At 49.2% G+C, this 15736-nt stretch overlaps 3 protein-coding genes across 3 annotated transcripts; 1 reads left to right on the forward strand and 2 right to left on the reverse strand.

Moving 5' to 3' along the window:
- Positions 1-67: 67 nt before the first annotated feature.
- On the forward strand, positions 68-1937 carry mettl26 (methyltransferase like 26). Its single transcript, XM_047043996.1, has 6 exons — positions 68-526; positions 761-923; positions 1044-1103; positions 1207-1274; positions 1396-1474; positions 1576-1937. The coding sequence occupies exons 1-6, from the start codon at positions 333-335 to the stop codon at positions 1630-1632; spliced, it is 621 nt and encodes a 206-aa protein (XP_046899952.1). The 5' UTR covers positions 68-332; the 3' UTR covers positions 1633-1937.
- Positions 1938-2329: 392 nt separating this feature from the next.
- Positions 2330-4749, reverse strand: wfikkn1 (WAP, follistatin/kazal, immunoglobulin, kunitz and netrin domain containing 1). The gene is made up of 3 exons (XM_047044268.1): positions 4702-4749; positions 3989-4114; positions 2330-3868 (listed from the first exon to the last, which is right to left on the reverse strand). The coding sequence occupies exons 1-3, from the start codon at positions 4747-4749 to the stop codon at positions 2330-2332; spliced, it is 1713 nt and encodes a 570-aa protein (XP_046900224.1).
- An 880-nt stretch (positions 4750-5629) lies between these two features.
- Positions 5630-9583, reverse strand: LOC124483340 (ras-related protein Rab-40C-like). Its single transcript, XM_047043745.1, has 6 exons — positions 8877-9583; positions 8522-8582; positions 8355-8415; positions 8192-8269; positions 7668-7890; positions 5630-7364 (listed from the first exon to the last, which is right to left on the reverse strand). Exons 1-6 carry the CDS (start codon positions 9028-9030, stop codon positions 7054-7056), a joined length of 888 nt encoding a protein of 295 aa, XP_046899701.1. The 5' UTR covers positions 9031-9583; the 3' UTR covers positions 5630-7053.
- Positions 9584-15736: the final 6153 nt, after the last annotated feature.

The raw sequence follows: 15736 nt of genomic DNA on the forward strand, positions 1-15736 counted from the left end.
TATAATAACGCGATTTTGATTGGACCCGGTTTTGTTACATAGCGACCATGTGACAAAACCAGGAAGTTCCATGGGTACGCTTGTGGTGTAAACTATTTTGTCCCGGATGGGTGGAGTGTTCGATTGACAGCCACCATAGCACTAGAAACTGGAAAACACAACGTATTCGGACTGCTTCGGATTATGAAACGTATAAACCCAGTGTTTCAATAGCAAACAACGAACGATTGCTGTTGTTACTGTACGTGCTGTGTAAGATACCTGCAGTTCGGCTGGAGTGGTTGCAACGATTATATCTTTCAGCGCGGCGAGTGTACCCGGGGTTTGGCAAGATGCTCAATGCCGCTGCTGCCGAGAGAAACAAGGAGCCCATTTTGGCGGTGCTACGGGAGTGTGTGGACACGAATAGACCATTGAACGCTCTTGAGATTTCCTCGGGTACTGGTCAACATGTCACTCACTTCGCACAATCCCTACGCAATATTCTATGGCAGCCGTCAGAATTTGATCGGCAATCCATCGCCAGGTAATTTCAGAATGCATGCATTACCACGTACGTATTTTATAAATTCTGATTTATACTAGACGGTTCTCTCAAATGCAGAAGGTTAAGCGACAGAGTTGGCGCTATGACAGATTTATGAATAGGATTGGAAAGATTACAATTTAATGAAGGGCTACCCTTTCATTACATGTACAACAGTGCAATTGTTTTCTGGTGCACGTACGCATTGAGAACCGTCTCTTTTGTCCCCTGCAGTATAGAAGCGTACAGAGCACACTATAACCTGGACAATGTGAAGCCCGCCATCCACCTCGATGCCTCCCAGCCCAATGAACACTGGGCTGGTATCCAGCCCGAGTCTCTGGATCTGGTCCTTAACATCAACATGATTCACATATCTCCAATGGCCTGCACAGAGGTGAGAGGCCCCAGTCCTATGAATTGAGACCATCATTTCCATGCATTTCAAATTATTATTATTTTTGTAGCTTTTGCCGAGTGCTGTTAGTTTTTGTCTTGATACCCTTGTTACACACAGGGGCTGTTTAAAGGAACGGGCGCCATCCTAAAACCACAAGGGGTCCTGCTGACATATGGGGTGAATATAATATTGATGAACGCGTGCAGTGTTACATGCATGTTACAACACCGTGTGATACACCCAGCTTGAGGTTGATGCGACGCTACTGCTGTGTTCGCAGCCCTATGCGGTGAACGGGCGGATCACCCCTCAGAGCAACATCGACTTCGACTGCAGTCTCAGGCAACGGTGAGTTAGGATTCCACAGGCGGCAAAAGTGTGAAAGAGAGGGAGGGACATCTTGACTTCAGTAGAGAGTAGCTACTCATATGTTTCCCTCCCTCTATTTCTGTCTTTCTGTTTGTTCAAGGTGCCCTGACTGGGGTCTCAGAGATGTCTCCCTGCTCAGTTCACTAGCACAGAAGAGTGGCCTGTTCCTGGAGAAAGTGGTAAGGCCTTTTTCTAAACAAGTGCGGCACAAGAAAGTGCAAATGTGTGTGTGTTTAGTACTTCCAAGGTGCCAGATTGTGACCCGTTTCTACCTGTTTAGGTTGACATGCCTGCCAACAACAAGTGTCTTCTGTTCCGGAAGGAAAGCTTGGTGTGAAGAATCTGCTGTTGTTCCTTCTGTTGATGCCACCTCAATCTGAGATTCTATTCCAGCTAATCACCATGCATTACTATGTCACTTCCTGCTCAGGATGACCAAGAATGAACATTTGACCAGTTATTTAAACTAACTTGACCTATGACTTTATCCCTATCCACTCTAGTATAGTTTGGTCCCAATATCATCCATTCCTTAGTATTCACATTTCACAGAATACACTTGTGCACAGATTTTATACTTTGTATAACTTCAAACTGTATGGTTCACTCTTGTGCTTGAATAAAAATGAATACAAACAAGCATTCACAATTATATTTTCTACTTCATACAAGAGTAAAAAATGGGTTTATTTTTGTAATACAACTTAATCGTTTAAAGAACAGGGATATTTACAATGAAAGGGAACGCTTTACCAAATGCTTTGTTGAGATTCTTCACAGTTGGTTATACATAAACACTACGTTTAGTGAAATGTAATACAAACACTTAACACCAACAAAAAAAACACTTACCATGACTCACCATAATATTACCCTATTGGCAATACTGGAAGGTCAGTACATGGCTACGTCGTATGAGACAATCCACAACGTTACACATGATGCAACCGGCGTGTCTAATAACATCATTTACAATGACGTCATTTTACAACAGTTACGATAACCCCCCCCCCTGTCGTCAAAGGTGACCAGCATCAGTCCTGAAACCTGTGGAGCATTTGACAGGTCTTCTTCCCTATCACCTCGCGGATCTTCTTCAGCCTCCGGTCTGTAATGGGTCTGACGTAGCTGTCTGGCTGGATCACGGCCATGCCATCCTGCACTTCCCCCATCACCACCAGCAGGGGGCCATCCTCCATGGTGATGTTGGGACAGGGGCAGCCCCAGTCTATCTTAGCCAGCGTCACCTCCAGGTGCCTGGTGTTGAAGAAGGCCAGGCCCATCTTCTCATCACGCAGCACCTCGTCCAGGCTGAAGCGGGCGATCCCAGAGTCCAGGTCCTCGATGAGCTCCGTCAGTCGGCCCACAATGGCAAAGTCGCTTCGGCAGAGGCTGGGCACCATTTTGCCCTTGACGCGGCACGTCTTGCAGGGCCGGCTCTTGGCGTGGGGGCAGCTGGCCTCGCACTCCTTCTTGCTGCGGAAGCTGTTGGCGTTGCCGTGGCAGCCGCCGTAAGCGAAGGCCTGGCACTGTTTGGAGAGGGAGTTCCAGGCCCAGCGGCCCTGCCACGACTTGCAGGGGCCCTGGACGGCGGGCAGGGAGCAGGTGCCCGCGCCCTCCCGCTGGCACGACGCCCGGCACTCTTCGTACGTCTGGAAGCGGTTGCGGCCGTCCTCGCAGCCGTTGTTGCCAAACGCCACGCAGGTGGCCTGCTTGCTGTCGTAGTACCAGTCCACCTGGCGCTCGCCGCCGCAGTCTCGCCGGTCCACCTCCGCCAGGCAGTCGGCGGGCGAGAACGGACGCCCCATGGACATCCCCAACTCCGGGTCCTCGGAGAAGTCGTCGTCGGAGCGCCGGACGACCGACAGGGGGTAGTCGGCGCGCAGGGCCCCGCCGCTGTTGCGGGCGATGCAACTGTAGATGCCCGTGTCCCACACCTGGGCGTTGTAGATGACCAGCTGACCGATGTTGGTGATGACAACGTTGCCGTACATCTGGTCGGGACGCATCACCAGGCGCTCCTTGCGATCGGTCTGCTTCTCCCAGGTGACGTCGGGCCGCGGCGCCCCGATGACGTCGCAGTGGAAACTCACGGTGCCGCCCACGTAGATGGACTGGTGGCTGGGGTTGGAGAGGAGCGTCGGGGGCATGGGGTCCTCCAGGGGGGAGCTTGGGGTGGGGTTGGCTGTGGTGTCCTGGGGCAGAGGGCTGGCTTGGGGCCCAGCCAGGTAGAAGCGACAGGTGACCACCGTGATGGTCACCCCTCGTACGCACGCCTCGGCGTCCATGTAGCAGCGGTTGAAGTAGGTGAGGCCGTCGGAGGCGCAGGTGAAGCTGGGCTCCTTCTCGCAGCGGTCCTGACACTTGCAGATGGGCTGGCCCTCCCAGATGTCACAGGTGGCCCCCTGCTGGCTGCAGATGAAGCCCTGGCAGGTGGCAACTGAGACCTGGTCCCCGCCTGCTCCACGCTCCAGGCCGTCTGGCTGGGCTGGTGTGCCATCAGAGAACCGGGCCGCCACACAGCTATTGAGCCCACACACGTTGGTGCAGCACTTCTCAAAGTCTGCGCAGTCCTGAGGAGCAAAGATGATGGATTTAGTTTTTACTGGATTAAAGCATCTCCTAAGTGACACAATAGGTACATTTCTTTCATGGAATTTTCACAGATAATTTAACGAATAGCAACGTCTAACCTCGTCGACGTTACATTCCCTCTCGCAGGTGCTTTGTGCATCGACCCAGAGGTTGGCATTCAGCGTGTTCGGACAAACTCCTTGATGCTTAATTTGGACTCCTGTTAAACTTGCACTCGAAACGTCCTGGGGCAATGCCCAAAACAAAATCATGAAAACGAGAATAGTCCATATTCTTAATAAAAGTCCCTCTGAACTAAGAACTTTTTGCCGAGGCGCATCAATCTTCACTCCAACCTCCCAATGTCCGACACAAGTTGTATGCATTATTACTTATTTGCCATAAAACACCAGCCACCTATTATTTCCATATCTCCGTCAGTTTCTCATGAAAGCAAACTCATTATTTCAAACCGCAGTTGTTCCGTTTGTGCGTAACCAATCTGGGAACAAGTGCCAATTTGTTGCGAGCTGAAAAGAATCTGTTCTCCTCAAATTGAAGATGAATAAACCATTATCCAGCAACATCTACCCACTCGACTACAACGACTGAAGAAGTAGCCTACTTCAAAGTAATAAATAAAAAACAGGATAGAATTGTGGCTCTATATTCTTTAAAAAAAATGACTTAAAACTCAATGTCGAAGTTTCAATTCGCTCCAAACCAAAACTAAAGCGTGTCTCTGCAAACGTGCGAAAGCAGACGTGCACAAAGAAAGAGAAACGCAATATCGGTGAGTGTGAATGGAGGTGGAAAGGGCAGCCCCTCTGACCGCCCCCGTGGTCATCCAGCGTCTGAAACTTTTACGAAGGAACACCATGCGCTAGGCAACTGGACAAACATTGTAAATACATCAAAGGAATCGTGGGGCCATGTAGGCAAGCTGTCCCAACAACCGTGCGCACGGGGCCAAACATTCCGGTGAGAAATCCAATGTTTCATGCGCCCAGACACAATTTATAGAGGTGATGCTCATAAACATGGTATTGACTGAAAGCTATAAGGAAGGGCATTTAATTTGCTTCTATTATTGACATACCGCATCCACTTTTTGAGCCGCATGCACAAATTGCTTTTGGTTAGGGATGTTGATTTGGGGAAAAAACAATTATATAAACCGAATTGGCTTTCTGTCCTAATAGCTGCACTCCAACGCAGGACCTGACACAAATAGCCTGAAGAAAACATCTTGTTTACGTTCGTCGGTGTCTAGACGTCGGTCAGTTTACCACCATCACTCATTCACACAAAGCTCTGAGATGCCGCGGTCAGGTGGGAAGACGTAAACACACATTTTTAATGGTGTGCGACTCATCTTTGTCCAAGCACGGCTACAAGGCCTCTGAGAAGCAGCTCCACTCTTCTTTTCACTGAAAGTGACCTATCAACCTTAACGTGACTTTTGACCGCTAGGCATTCAAATGTCGTAGAGACGTACCGGTTAGCCTCAGCCCGGCCAATACCGCGAGGCCAGCTAATCAATTCAGCACCCCCACGGTTTTATTGCACTTGAGCATGATGCCGGCTTCCCCGCTTTGCTTAGAAACCTAAGAAAACAATGGGAAACACAAAATTCCCACCACTCGCGCTCTGACCTTGAAGAAAGAAAGAACAAGATTATATAGGCCCAGAGCGACAATATGTGGCAACCCATCATTTATATTCAAGACTGCACTGAATGAAAATTCCACACAAGTAAAAACGGTCAAGGACATTTTGCTTTATTGTTGAAGAAATCATCTGCTTTTAATGGCAGCTTACTTTGAGGCAGTCAAAATAGGAATTGAATGTTGTTCATTATTACCGTCAGCCATGTTGTATTAACATCTTAACTAAACCAGATAGTGTTTTGATCCTTCATTATTGTTCTTTTCCTCTAACAAAATACAAATGGAAAACATCATGCATGAAATTGTTGTTCTGCATGGCCTTTAGAGGAATGTTCCAGAGTGAATAGCCTACATTCTAAATAGTTGTCCCTTTCAAACACCTTACACTTTACCACAACATAACAAACACTGGAATAGTTGTAGACATTCATGAAAAAGAGAATAAATAATCAGTAAAACAAAGAAATCAGAAAATAAACTAAAAGCATTTACTTAAGTCCAATGGTAGTATGTTACAATTTAATCCATTCCTATTTTTAAGACCTTTTACACATGCTCTCAAAAACACAGCAGTAAAGCCAGATAGGTCAAGACCTCAACCAGAAGAAGTCAAAGCACTGATCAAACAATGCTTGGCCTAACATTTGTACATGATTTCAGGAGAAAAACGAACTGCCAAATATTCCAGCATATAACTGACCGCAAAAGAGGACTACAGGCATGTTGTAAATCACGCCCAATTAAAACGAACCCAAGTACATTTTATAGCAGCATGGGCCTGCAGACTGGTGTCTCTGGGTGTTGACGTCACCATGACGACATCTAAGCAGATTGAATAAATGATGGTGATGGATGACAGAGGGAGTAGAACGGTAAATGGCATGAGACCAGGCCCAGCGGTCGAACTAGATACTTCAAATATCAACTGAGAGTGTGAGAACTGTGTTTAAGGAGAACGAGGGGAACATGCATGAGGCTTGTTATTATGCCAGTTACTCAGAGCTTCCCCTTCATTGTCATGTTAAAAGACCCAAGAAGTCGGTGTGAAAACAAACTGGAAAACAAGCCAACAGTGTATATCATGTATTTACAACAAAGTATTACTTTCACCCATGTGATCGAGTCCATTAAAAAGGCCGTCCTCCGCCTCGTGTAGTGTTGACAGGTGCAGCGCAGACCGCTTGATTTGAGCTTCAGGATTCGACGGGATCACAGTGAAAGGCGGTGGGTGCAATAGTCACCCGCAAAAAGGTGCGCGCGTATGTGGATGGGGTTTGAAAACGAGCACGCACCAAGTCGGCTTTAGCGCCGCTGACTAACCCCACCCCACCTCAAACAGCTGCATCCTCAGGCAGACCACGTCCTCCGTAGCAGCCCCCCCGCCCCCTTACACGGTGCCCCTGTGAGTCCGCTCACCCACAGCCCCCCCCCCCCCCCCTTGAGGGAAGGGAATAGGAGGAGCAGACGAGCGAGGCTGGGTTACTCGTGCACTCGTTCCTTCCTCCCTCCATCCCCTACGATATCTTACAGTTGATTTTGCTGGAGGAGCTCTTCGGGGGGCTCTGCGGGGGACGGAAGGACTTGGACCTCTTGAGGCTGTTGCCCTTGCCGCTGTTGGAGCCCGCGCCGCCGCCGGCCCCGCCCCCGGCCGGGTGGTTGGCCACAGAGTAAGAGCGTCCGTGCATCATGACGGCGTTCATGCCGTTGGCCACGGAGAAGGACTTGAGGTGGGACTTGATGGCGACGGGGAGGGGCAGCTTGTCGATGAGGTGGACGGGCGTGCAGGACACGATGGAGCGGCAGCAGAGGTCCTGCAGGCTGAACACTGCGGGGAAAGAGGAGGGGGGGGGGGGGATAGAGGCCAGACCACAGGATTGTCAGAGACTGTGAATATTGTAATGTTTTTTTTTTTGAAACTTGAAGACTTCACAGTACTTAAATACATGCTGGTACTTGGTTAAACAAAGGTACGAGTACCTGACCCTCATATCCCTGTAACACACCCTGGCCCCCTGATAGGTGATATCCTACTAATCACAAACCCACCGTGTTCCCCCTCTCCATCCCCCACGACCCAGACCAGACCCTCCCGCCACCCCTCGGTCCCCCTCCCCCCGGTCCTCCTCACCTCGGTTGGGCTTCCAGAACTTCTCCATGCCGTGCCTCATGAGCACAATGCGTGACAGTTCCGTAAACGACTCGATGACGTTGAAGTTGCAAAGGGGGCTGACCTCGAAAAAGGTCATGCCGTTCTTCTCAGCGTACGCCCGCGCCTGCTCCGTGGGCACCTGCCGCTTGAACGCCAGGTGGAGACGGTTGCCCACCAGGATGCGGGGAACGCCAGGGGCATGCTGGAGAAGAGGGGGGGAGAAAGAACCAGGGATGGTTGGAGTTTGGCCTTTTGCATTTTTTTTGCACCACCCTCTGGTTAACATCTCACTGCCTTCCACAGCTCATGTCGACGGTCCAGTTTTGCAATACGAGTAAACTGTCAGTCTCTCTTTCGGCACGGGAAATGGATTAGCCATGGAAATGGAAAATAGTGATCCCTCCCGACCCCCAGTGACTGAATGTGAATAGGAGATTGGACTACTGTGAGAGCGTTCTTGTTTTGGCGCAGTGTCACCCAACCAACGTGTTAAAAGAGTTTACCTCGTCAATCTCTCGGATCCAGCGGTCGATGCCATCGAACGACCAGCCGTTTGTGATGTCATACACCAACAGGATTCCCTGTGGAAGGAACAAACATGAGATGATACTATGATATGTACAGGACAGACAAATATCAACTTGGAGAGAGCAACGGTCCTCTCACCTGGGCCCCACGAGAATAGGATCTGAAGATGGTGCAGAATCTGCCTTGGCCAGAGGTATCCCTGTTCAACACAGAATTAGTGAGATTGAAGTTAAGATTCAACGCTGAGATTCAACCCAGAATGCCAGGCAACTCTAATCTCTCCTGTGTTTGGTTTCATTACTTACCACAATTCTAACTTGACTCTCCTTCCATCCAGTAGGATTGTAGTGGTTTTATAGTCAATCCCTGAGTGCAAAACAAGAATTAGAACAAATATTTTTGTGAATTAGCACTTTGTAACCAGCCATAATCAGTCAATCCCATTGAATTTAAAAAGCAAATTCTTAGGAGTGTTAACCAAACTGATCTATGACAAAAAAATCAATTTTGGAGCACTGAGATAATGACGCACTACAAACATGAAGCATATACCCATGACAAGACTAATGATTGTATTTATGCAGATTCATAGGCCCAAGAAAACTTCAAAATGCTATTCACCACCCGACCTACAGTACTCCAGTGCTGTCCCGCACTCACCACTGCTGTAGGCGTAGGGCGATTCCACCGACCCATCCTGCAAGCTTTCCAGAATCTCTCCCTTCCCAACATCACTGTCCCCCACCAGTAAAAACTTGAGTAGATAGTCGTAACTTTTGACAGGACTGCCCTGAGCGCCCATGATGCCACGCATTGGGTCTGATTGAGAGTTGAGCTTGTCGCTCAGATTCCTGTCCTGGGATCACTTGATTTGAAATATAAATGGCCCAAATGGCTAGCTACTAGTTGGAGTTAGCTATCTTTGTAGCTTAGAAAGACATGAGCTATGATAGCTAGCTAGCTATACTATGCAAATAAGATATACATTTAGAAATATATATAGAAAGACAATGGTTTGAGATTGTACATCTAACACAATTCCAATAACAGTAAATTTGCAAACGCTAGTTGTTAACGTTAGTTGTCCATGTTCTTGCTACTACTAGCTTAGCTGTCAAAACAATGTCGTATGTGGCTGGGACGCGCAGGGCTACAGTTGTGAGAGCCATTCTGTAAGCAATAAGCGTGTCCACAACATATCGAATAAGACGGATTTTAAGAATATTGCGCTTTGTTTCTGTAGCAAGTTAATAACGTTATAAAACTACATGGCCAAAATGTTCGCGTATAGTCGTAAAACAAACATATTGTTAGCCAGCTAGCTAGCATAACCTCTTGGTTGCGTTGGAACTTCCTGAGTTTACTGTCCAACTTCCGGCATACGTTCCCTTCGAAAAAAAAATGGTTCAGAAAAAATTTACATAGTAAAAAATCTGGTTTGTGTGTGCAGCTCGATTTTGAGTCCTTGCTTTGTGATTTGGCTGACATGAACGCAACCCATGAATATATTTGATTTGAATGGTAACATTTATGATTATGCATCTCGGAGTGGACTTCGAGACTTCGAGTAGACCAATTATTTGTTTGAAAACATTCGGGATGCGTGCGCAGCATGGTGGCAGAAAACCGGGAGATAGCCTTTATAATGGCTAGAGAATTACACGGATTATACAAATAGTTAGATTTAAAAAGACCAAAAAGGTCGAGGAGGACAGCTTATAAGAGAGAAAGCCATTCCCCATTGATCTGTCACATCAGAATTTTGATTTCACAAAAATCTTGAAATTTGAGTGAGAATGTCGCCCGGTAGACCGCATGAATGTTATCGCGTCATGTCTCAAAGTTAATAATTTTACAGTTTTACAGTCAATTCTACGTCTAAAAAGTTGAGCGGGGCAGCTTTCAAGAGCTATGGGAATTCTGCTTTTAACCAGCTAGTCCGATTATTTTGGTGATTTGTGTAAATTTAGCCTGGCTGCCAGCCCAACTTCTCCCCGCCCACAAAAAAATTTGGTCGGGAAGTTGGGTCTGGAGAGTCTCGTATAGACCAATTATTTGTTTGTAAACAATCGAGATGCGCGCGCACTGTGGCTGCAGAAAACCGGGAAAGGATAGCATTTTAAATGGCAAAAGGACCACACGGATAATACAAATAGGTAGATTTAAAAAGACCAAAAGCGTCGAGGAGGACATGCCTCTAGGAGAGAAAGCGATTACCCAATGATCTGTCGCATCAGAATTTTGATTTGGGTCACGAAAGTCTTGAAATTTGAGTGAGAATGTCGCCCGGTACAGACCGCATAGTCGAGCGGCAACCATGTCTTCACGTCATGTCACAAAGTTCATAATTTTACACTTTTACAGTCAATTCTACATTTAAAAAGTCGAGCAGGGCAGCTTTCAAGAGATATGGGAATTCTGCTTTTATAGTCAGCTGGTCCGATTATTTTTCTGATTTGTTTAAACTGGCAATCTGAGTGAGACTACATCCCAGTTACACTGTTTTGACGTTAGCCTCAGTCAGACTCGCTCACTGGCAGTGTGCACAATGTTGTATTTCACTCCATTCTACACCAGAAACGTCAGGGAGGACTGCCTAATGTAGATACGAGTCTGGTGAAGATTCTCGGATTTCTTTAACCTGTCTGTTTCATTTGTCATTTGCCTGAGAAAGCGACCTCCGTTAGCCAGGCTAGTTTTGCCCGATCACTTGGACAGGCTATTTAAGGGTATCGGTGTCAAGTGACTTTTGTGCATAGACAAGTGAACGTAAATGTATTTGTCCAAAGGCCAAGAGCCTCAAAAAGTTAATATCAAGCCCTGCAATCCAGTGGCCAGAGATATATGATGACCTGAATGACACTCCAAGAGTAATAGAACGGGGAGAAGTTTGTCTTTTGCAACCCACATGCGCAGTTGAGCCTGCTTGACAGTTGTGTGACGTAGGGTGATAATTGGTCTATTGGGACCAACTACATAAAACCAGGATCTGGGCGGACCAATGAAATTGCCAGGGCGGGCTTTATACGATGATGGACAGATGATCAACAGTAACGTAATCAACAACGTCACGAAAGAGCCCTTGGGTTGAATTTGTTTTCAACAAACAACATATTACGTTGCTCTGATTGGTTGTAGGTCTATCCAATTGAGCGAAGAGGCGTTTGTTTTACGAGTTCGGTTGAAACACGCCCCATAGTCACAGCCCAACGGAGAGTTTTCAGACTCATATTCTGACTAGAATTATGAGTATGACAACGTCAGGCTAGTGTAAACTGGACATCTGAGTGAAACTGCGTCCCCGTTACAGTGTTTTGACGTTAGCCTAAGTCAGACTCAGGTCGCTCACTGGCAGGTCACTAGCCAGCATCTCAGATTTCTTTAACCAAGCCTGTTTCATTGGTCATTTGCCTGAGAAAATGATCTCCGTTAGCCAGGCTAGTTTTGCCCAATCACTTGGTCAGGCTATTAGTTAAGGTATCGGGGTCAAGTGACTTTTGTGCATGGACAAATTAAACGTAAATGTCCTTGTCCAAAGGACAAGTGCCTCAAAAAGTTAATGTCAAGTCCTGCAATCCAGTAACCAGAGATATATGGTCGACCTGATGGACACTCCAAGTATAGGCCTAGGAGAAGTTTGTCTTTTGCCTCCGACATGCGCAGTTGAGCTTGCTTGACAGTCGTTTGAAGTAGGGTGTTAATTGGTTTATTGGTTTAGCATAATTGGTATAATCTGCAGGTGAAATCAATTACCATCACTGTGTTGCGGTATAAACGCACACAGAGCTTCGCTTCTTGTTTATCGTAGCAAGCTAGTGGTTGGTCTCAAAATGGGGGTGAAAGGATTCTTGTTGCTTATGTTTATGATAACCTATGCCTACTGCCTTAAATTTGAAAATGTTTTTGGGCAGTCACCTGAGGCCCTCTGGTCAGAGATGGAGACAGAAATTGAGCAAGATGAAGCAGCAAGGTTAGTACCTAAGCAATGGAAACAAGGCCATGAAAAGCAAGGCAGCCGTCCAGAACCCAAGAGAGTTCCAGAATTTGTGCCTATCGCAGCCTCTTCGGACCACATGTCTCTTGTTGCCCCTGGGAAGGATGCCGAACCACTGCCTGACTCAGTAAAGGATATTCTGTTGGCCACCAGAGGTCCACCTACCCAAAGGCATCCCTGCAACAACCCTATTGACCTATTGTGCCATATTAATAGGATTTATGTTAGAGTTCAGAGAGAATTATTCGCCAGCCCTGATGCCTACAAGAACCTGAAGTTTGGGTCCTGTCCCGTCAACCAAGCCACCGATAGTCACTTCTACCTGCTCTACCCCCTGATGGCTTGTGGTACTGTGATTAGGGTGGGTGATTTGAACTGATGCATTCGTTTTCACTGATCTTTGGTCAAACTAGATACATTCAGGTCTGATAAAGGATCATTGTGAACTGTTCACAGGCCTGCGGTGTAGTGACTACCACCCGTTTTCACTGATCTTCAGTCTAACCTGAGCTCCCAAGATTAGGTTTCACATCAGATCCTTGCAGGTTAAATTCCTCCTTTTGGACTGGAACCTCAGCAGCAGACTCATTGTTCTTTTTTTCTTGTAGAGCCATGCTGACCGGGTGACTTTCACCAACAGGATCTCTTATAAACTGGAGTCTAAAGGTCCCATCGTGAGGGACTTCAACTTTGAAGTTCCCCTTGAGTGTAGTTATAATCGGTAAGATCCCACCCCACCCAATTGCCTTTCTACACATCATTTATTGCTTAAAAGAACATGCATACGTTATTGCAATGTCATCCACAAGTACTGGAGTTGGAATAATATCTCCAGTTCTGACTGTGGGTTCCTAACACTTCCTGAAGTCAAACCAAGGGAAATGATCTCCATAGGGGAGCCCATCCTTAAACCTTGCCTGATGCTGTTGTCCTTGCAGGTTCCATCTCTCTTACAAGGTTGGCTTCTGGCCCACAGTGAGAGGAGGAACAGTCTTTAGACCCCTCACTTCAAGGACCTGGGTCACCCTCACTGCCTATGATGGTAAGTGGGGAAACAAGACCAGAAGTACAGGGACGGATGGGAATTTACTAAACTATGACTTGGGCGTTTTAATGTTCTTGGAGGATGAGCCATGATTCTTTTTCAGTCCATGGGACCGAGTTGACTCCAGGTGTCGGCTACACGCTTGGACAGCCCATGTTCTTTGAAGCTATGCTTGACGCTGCGCTGGCTCAAAGACCTGTGAGGGTTTACGTCAACAAGTGCTTTATAACCATCTCTCCTTCGCTCACTTCTGTGCCACAATATACAGTGATTGACAACACTGGGTAAGGCCCTCATTTGTCTGCATATACAATATTGGTGATTTTATAAATTGTCAGTCTAAGTTTGGGTTTTCTATCCCTTGGTAGTTGTATGGTTGATGGGCGGTACTCCCAGCAGTCACGATTCATCAGGCACACCACAAAGACCGTTTTAAAGTTTACGATTGGTAGCTTCATCTTTGAAGGGATGGCTCAAACGTCTACCCCGAAGGTATTTTTTTCTTAATCAAATGTATTCAATTATGTTGCTATTTTACAAATAAGAATTTTGTTGCATAGGAACTCTACATGCATTGTGATATCTCAGTGGGAGATGTTACCCCATCTGAAAGAGCAAAGTCCTGCAACTACAATCCCGGAAGCAAAACGTGAGTGTCGAAACCTGCTATGGTCAAAGTTGAAGGACACCAGGTACATTATTTATCCATTCTTGCAGGTGGACTGAGTTGTATGGTGATAATGCGGTCTGCTTTTGCTGTGACTCGGTCTGTCCCCCACCACAACCAGGTGGGTTTTGAATACTTGTGCTGTGTACATTCATTGACAACTCGTGTACAAACTAAATGCTGGCTTTGTTGGCACTAACTCTTGTAAACTGTCTCTCTAAAGCTTCACATATGATAACCAGTCACTCCTGGAATGTGGATGACCGGTGCATTCTCCCTACATGCCCGCACCCTCAGAGCCCTTCTGTTCCTCATCCCCAGTACCCGTCTCCTCCCCAGCACCCGTCTCCTCCCCAGTACCCGTCTCCTCCCCAGTACCCATCTCCTCCCCAGTACCCGTCTCCTCCCCAGTACCCGTCTCCTCCCCAGTACCCATCTCCTCCCCAGTACCCGTCTCCTCCCCAGTACCCGTCTCCTCCCCAGTACCCGTCTCCTCCCCAGTACCCGTCTCCTCCCCAGTACCCGTCTCCTCCCCAGTACCCGTCTCCTCCCCAGTACCCGTCCCATCCCCAGCGCCCGTCCCATCCCCAGCGCCCGTCCCATCCCCAGCGCCCGTCCCATCCCCAGCGCCCGTCCCATCCCCAGCGCCCGTCCCATCCCCAGCAGCCGTCCCATCCCCAGCAGCCGTCCCATCCCCAGCGCCCGTCCCATCCCCAGCAGCCGTCCCATCCCCAGCAGCCGTCCCATCCCCAGCAGCCGTCCCATCCCCAGCAGCCGTCCCATCCCCAGCAGCCGTCCCATCATGCCCAGCAGCCGTCTCATCCCCCCCAGCACCCGTCCCATCCCCAGCAGCCGTCCCATCCCCAGCAGCCGTCCCATCCCCAGCAGCCGTCCCATCCCCAGCAGCCGTCCCATCCCCAGCAGCCGTCTCATCATCCCCAGCAGCCGTCTCATCATCCCCAGCAGCCGTCTCATCATCCCCAGCAGCCGTCCCATCCCCAGCAGCCGTCCCATCCCCCCCAGCGCCCGTCTCATCCCCCCCAGCGCCCGTCTCATCATGCCCAGCAGCCGTCTCATCCCCCCCAGCGCCCGTCTCATCCCCCCCAGCGCCCGTCCCATCCCCCCCAGCGCCCGTCTCATCATCCCCAGCAGCCGTCTCATCATGCCCAGCAGCCGTCTCATCCCCCCCAGCGCCCGTCTCATCATCCCCAGCAGCCGTCTCATCCCCCCCAGCGCCCGTCCCATCCTCCCCAGCAGCCGTCTCATCATGCCCAGCAGCCGTCTCATCCCCCCCAGCGCCCGTCTCATCATCCCCAGCAGCCGTCCCATCCCCAGCAGCCGTCCCATCCCCAGCAGCCGTCCCATCCCCAGCAGCCGTCCCATCCCCAGCAGCCGTCCCATCCCCAGCAGCCGTCCCATCCCCAGCAGCCGTCCCATCCCCAGCAGCCGTCCCATCCCCAGCGCCCGTCCCATCCCCAGCAGCCGTCTCATCATCCCCAGCAGCCGTCTCATCATCCCCAGCAGCCGTCCCATCCCCAGCAGCCGTCCCATCCCCCCCAGCGCCCGTCTCATCCCCCCCAGCGCCCGTCTCATCATGCCCAGCAGCCGTCTCATCCCCCCCAGCGCCCGTCTCATCCCCCCCAGCGCCCGTCCCATCCCCCCCAGCGCCCGTCTCATCATCCCCAGCAGCCGTCTCATCATGCCCAGCAGCCGTCTCATCCCCCCCAGCGCCCGTCTCATCATCCCCAGCAGCCGTCTCATCCCCCCCAGCGCCCGTCCCATCCTCCCCAGCAGCCGTCTCATCATGCCCAGCA

Source organism: Hypomesus transpacificus, chromosome 21 (genome assembly GCF_021917145.1).
Source record: "Hypomesus transpacificus isolate Combined female chromosome 21, fHypTra1, whole genome shotgun sequence".
NCBI classification, from domain to species: domain Eukaryota; kingdom Metazoa; phylum Chordata; class Actinopteri; order Osmeriformes; family Osmeridae; genus Hypomesus; species Hypomesus transpacificus.

Coding starts and splice junctions, on each gene's coding strand:
- LOC124483340 (XM_047043745.1), bottom strand. CDS start 9,030: ATGCGTGGCATCATGGGCGCTCAGGGCAGTCCTGTCAAAAGTTACGAC. Junction 8,416..8,521: donor AGAGTCAAGTTAGAATTGTG/GTAAGTAATGAA, acceptor TGTGTTGAACAG/GGATACCTCTGGCCAAGGCA. Junction 7,365..7,667: donor GTTCTGGAAGCCCAACCGAG/GTGAGGAGGACC, acceptor CTTTCCCCGCAG/TGTTCAGCCTGCAGGACCTC.
- mettl26 (XM_047043996.1), top strand. CDS start 333: ATGCTCAATGCCGCTGCTGCCGAGAGAAACAAGGAGCCCATTTTGGCG. Junction 1,275..1,395: donor GACTGCAGTCTCAGGCAACG/GTGAGTTAGGAT, acceptor TGTTTGTTCAAG/GTGCCCTGACTGGGGTCTCA. Junction 1,475..1,575: donor GCCTGTTCCTGGAGAAAGTG/GTAAGGCCTTTT, acceptor CTACCTGTTTAG/GTTGACATGCCTGCCAACAA.
- wfikkn1 (XM_047044268.1), bottom strand. CDS start 4,749: ATGGTGTTCCTTCGTAAAAGTTTCAGACGCTGGATGACCACGGGGGCG. Junction 4,115..4,701: donor GCTGGATGACCACGGGGGCG/GTCAGAGGGGCT, acceptor GCATTGCCCCAG/GACGTTTCGAGTGCAAGTTT. Junction 3,869..3,988: donor GGGAATGTAACGTCGACGAG/GTTAGACGTTGC, acceptor TTTGCTCCTCAG/GACTGCGCAGACTTTGAGAA.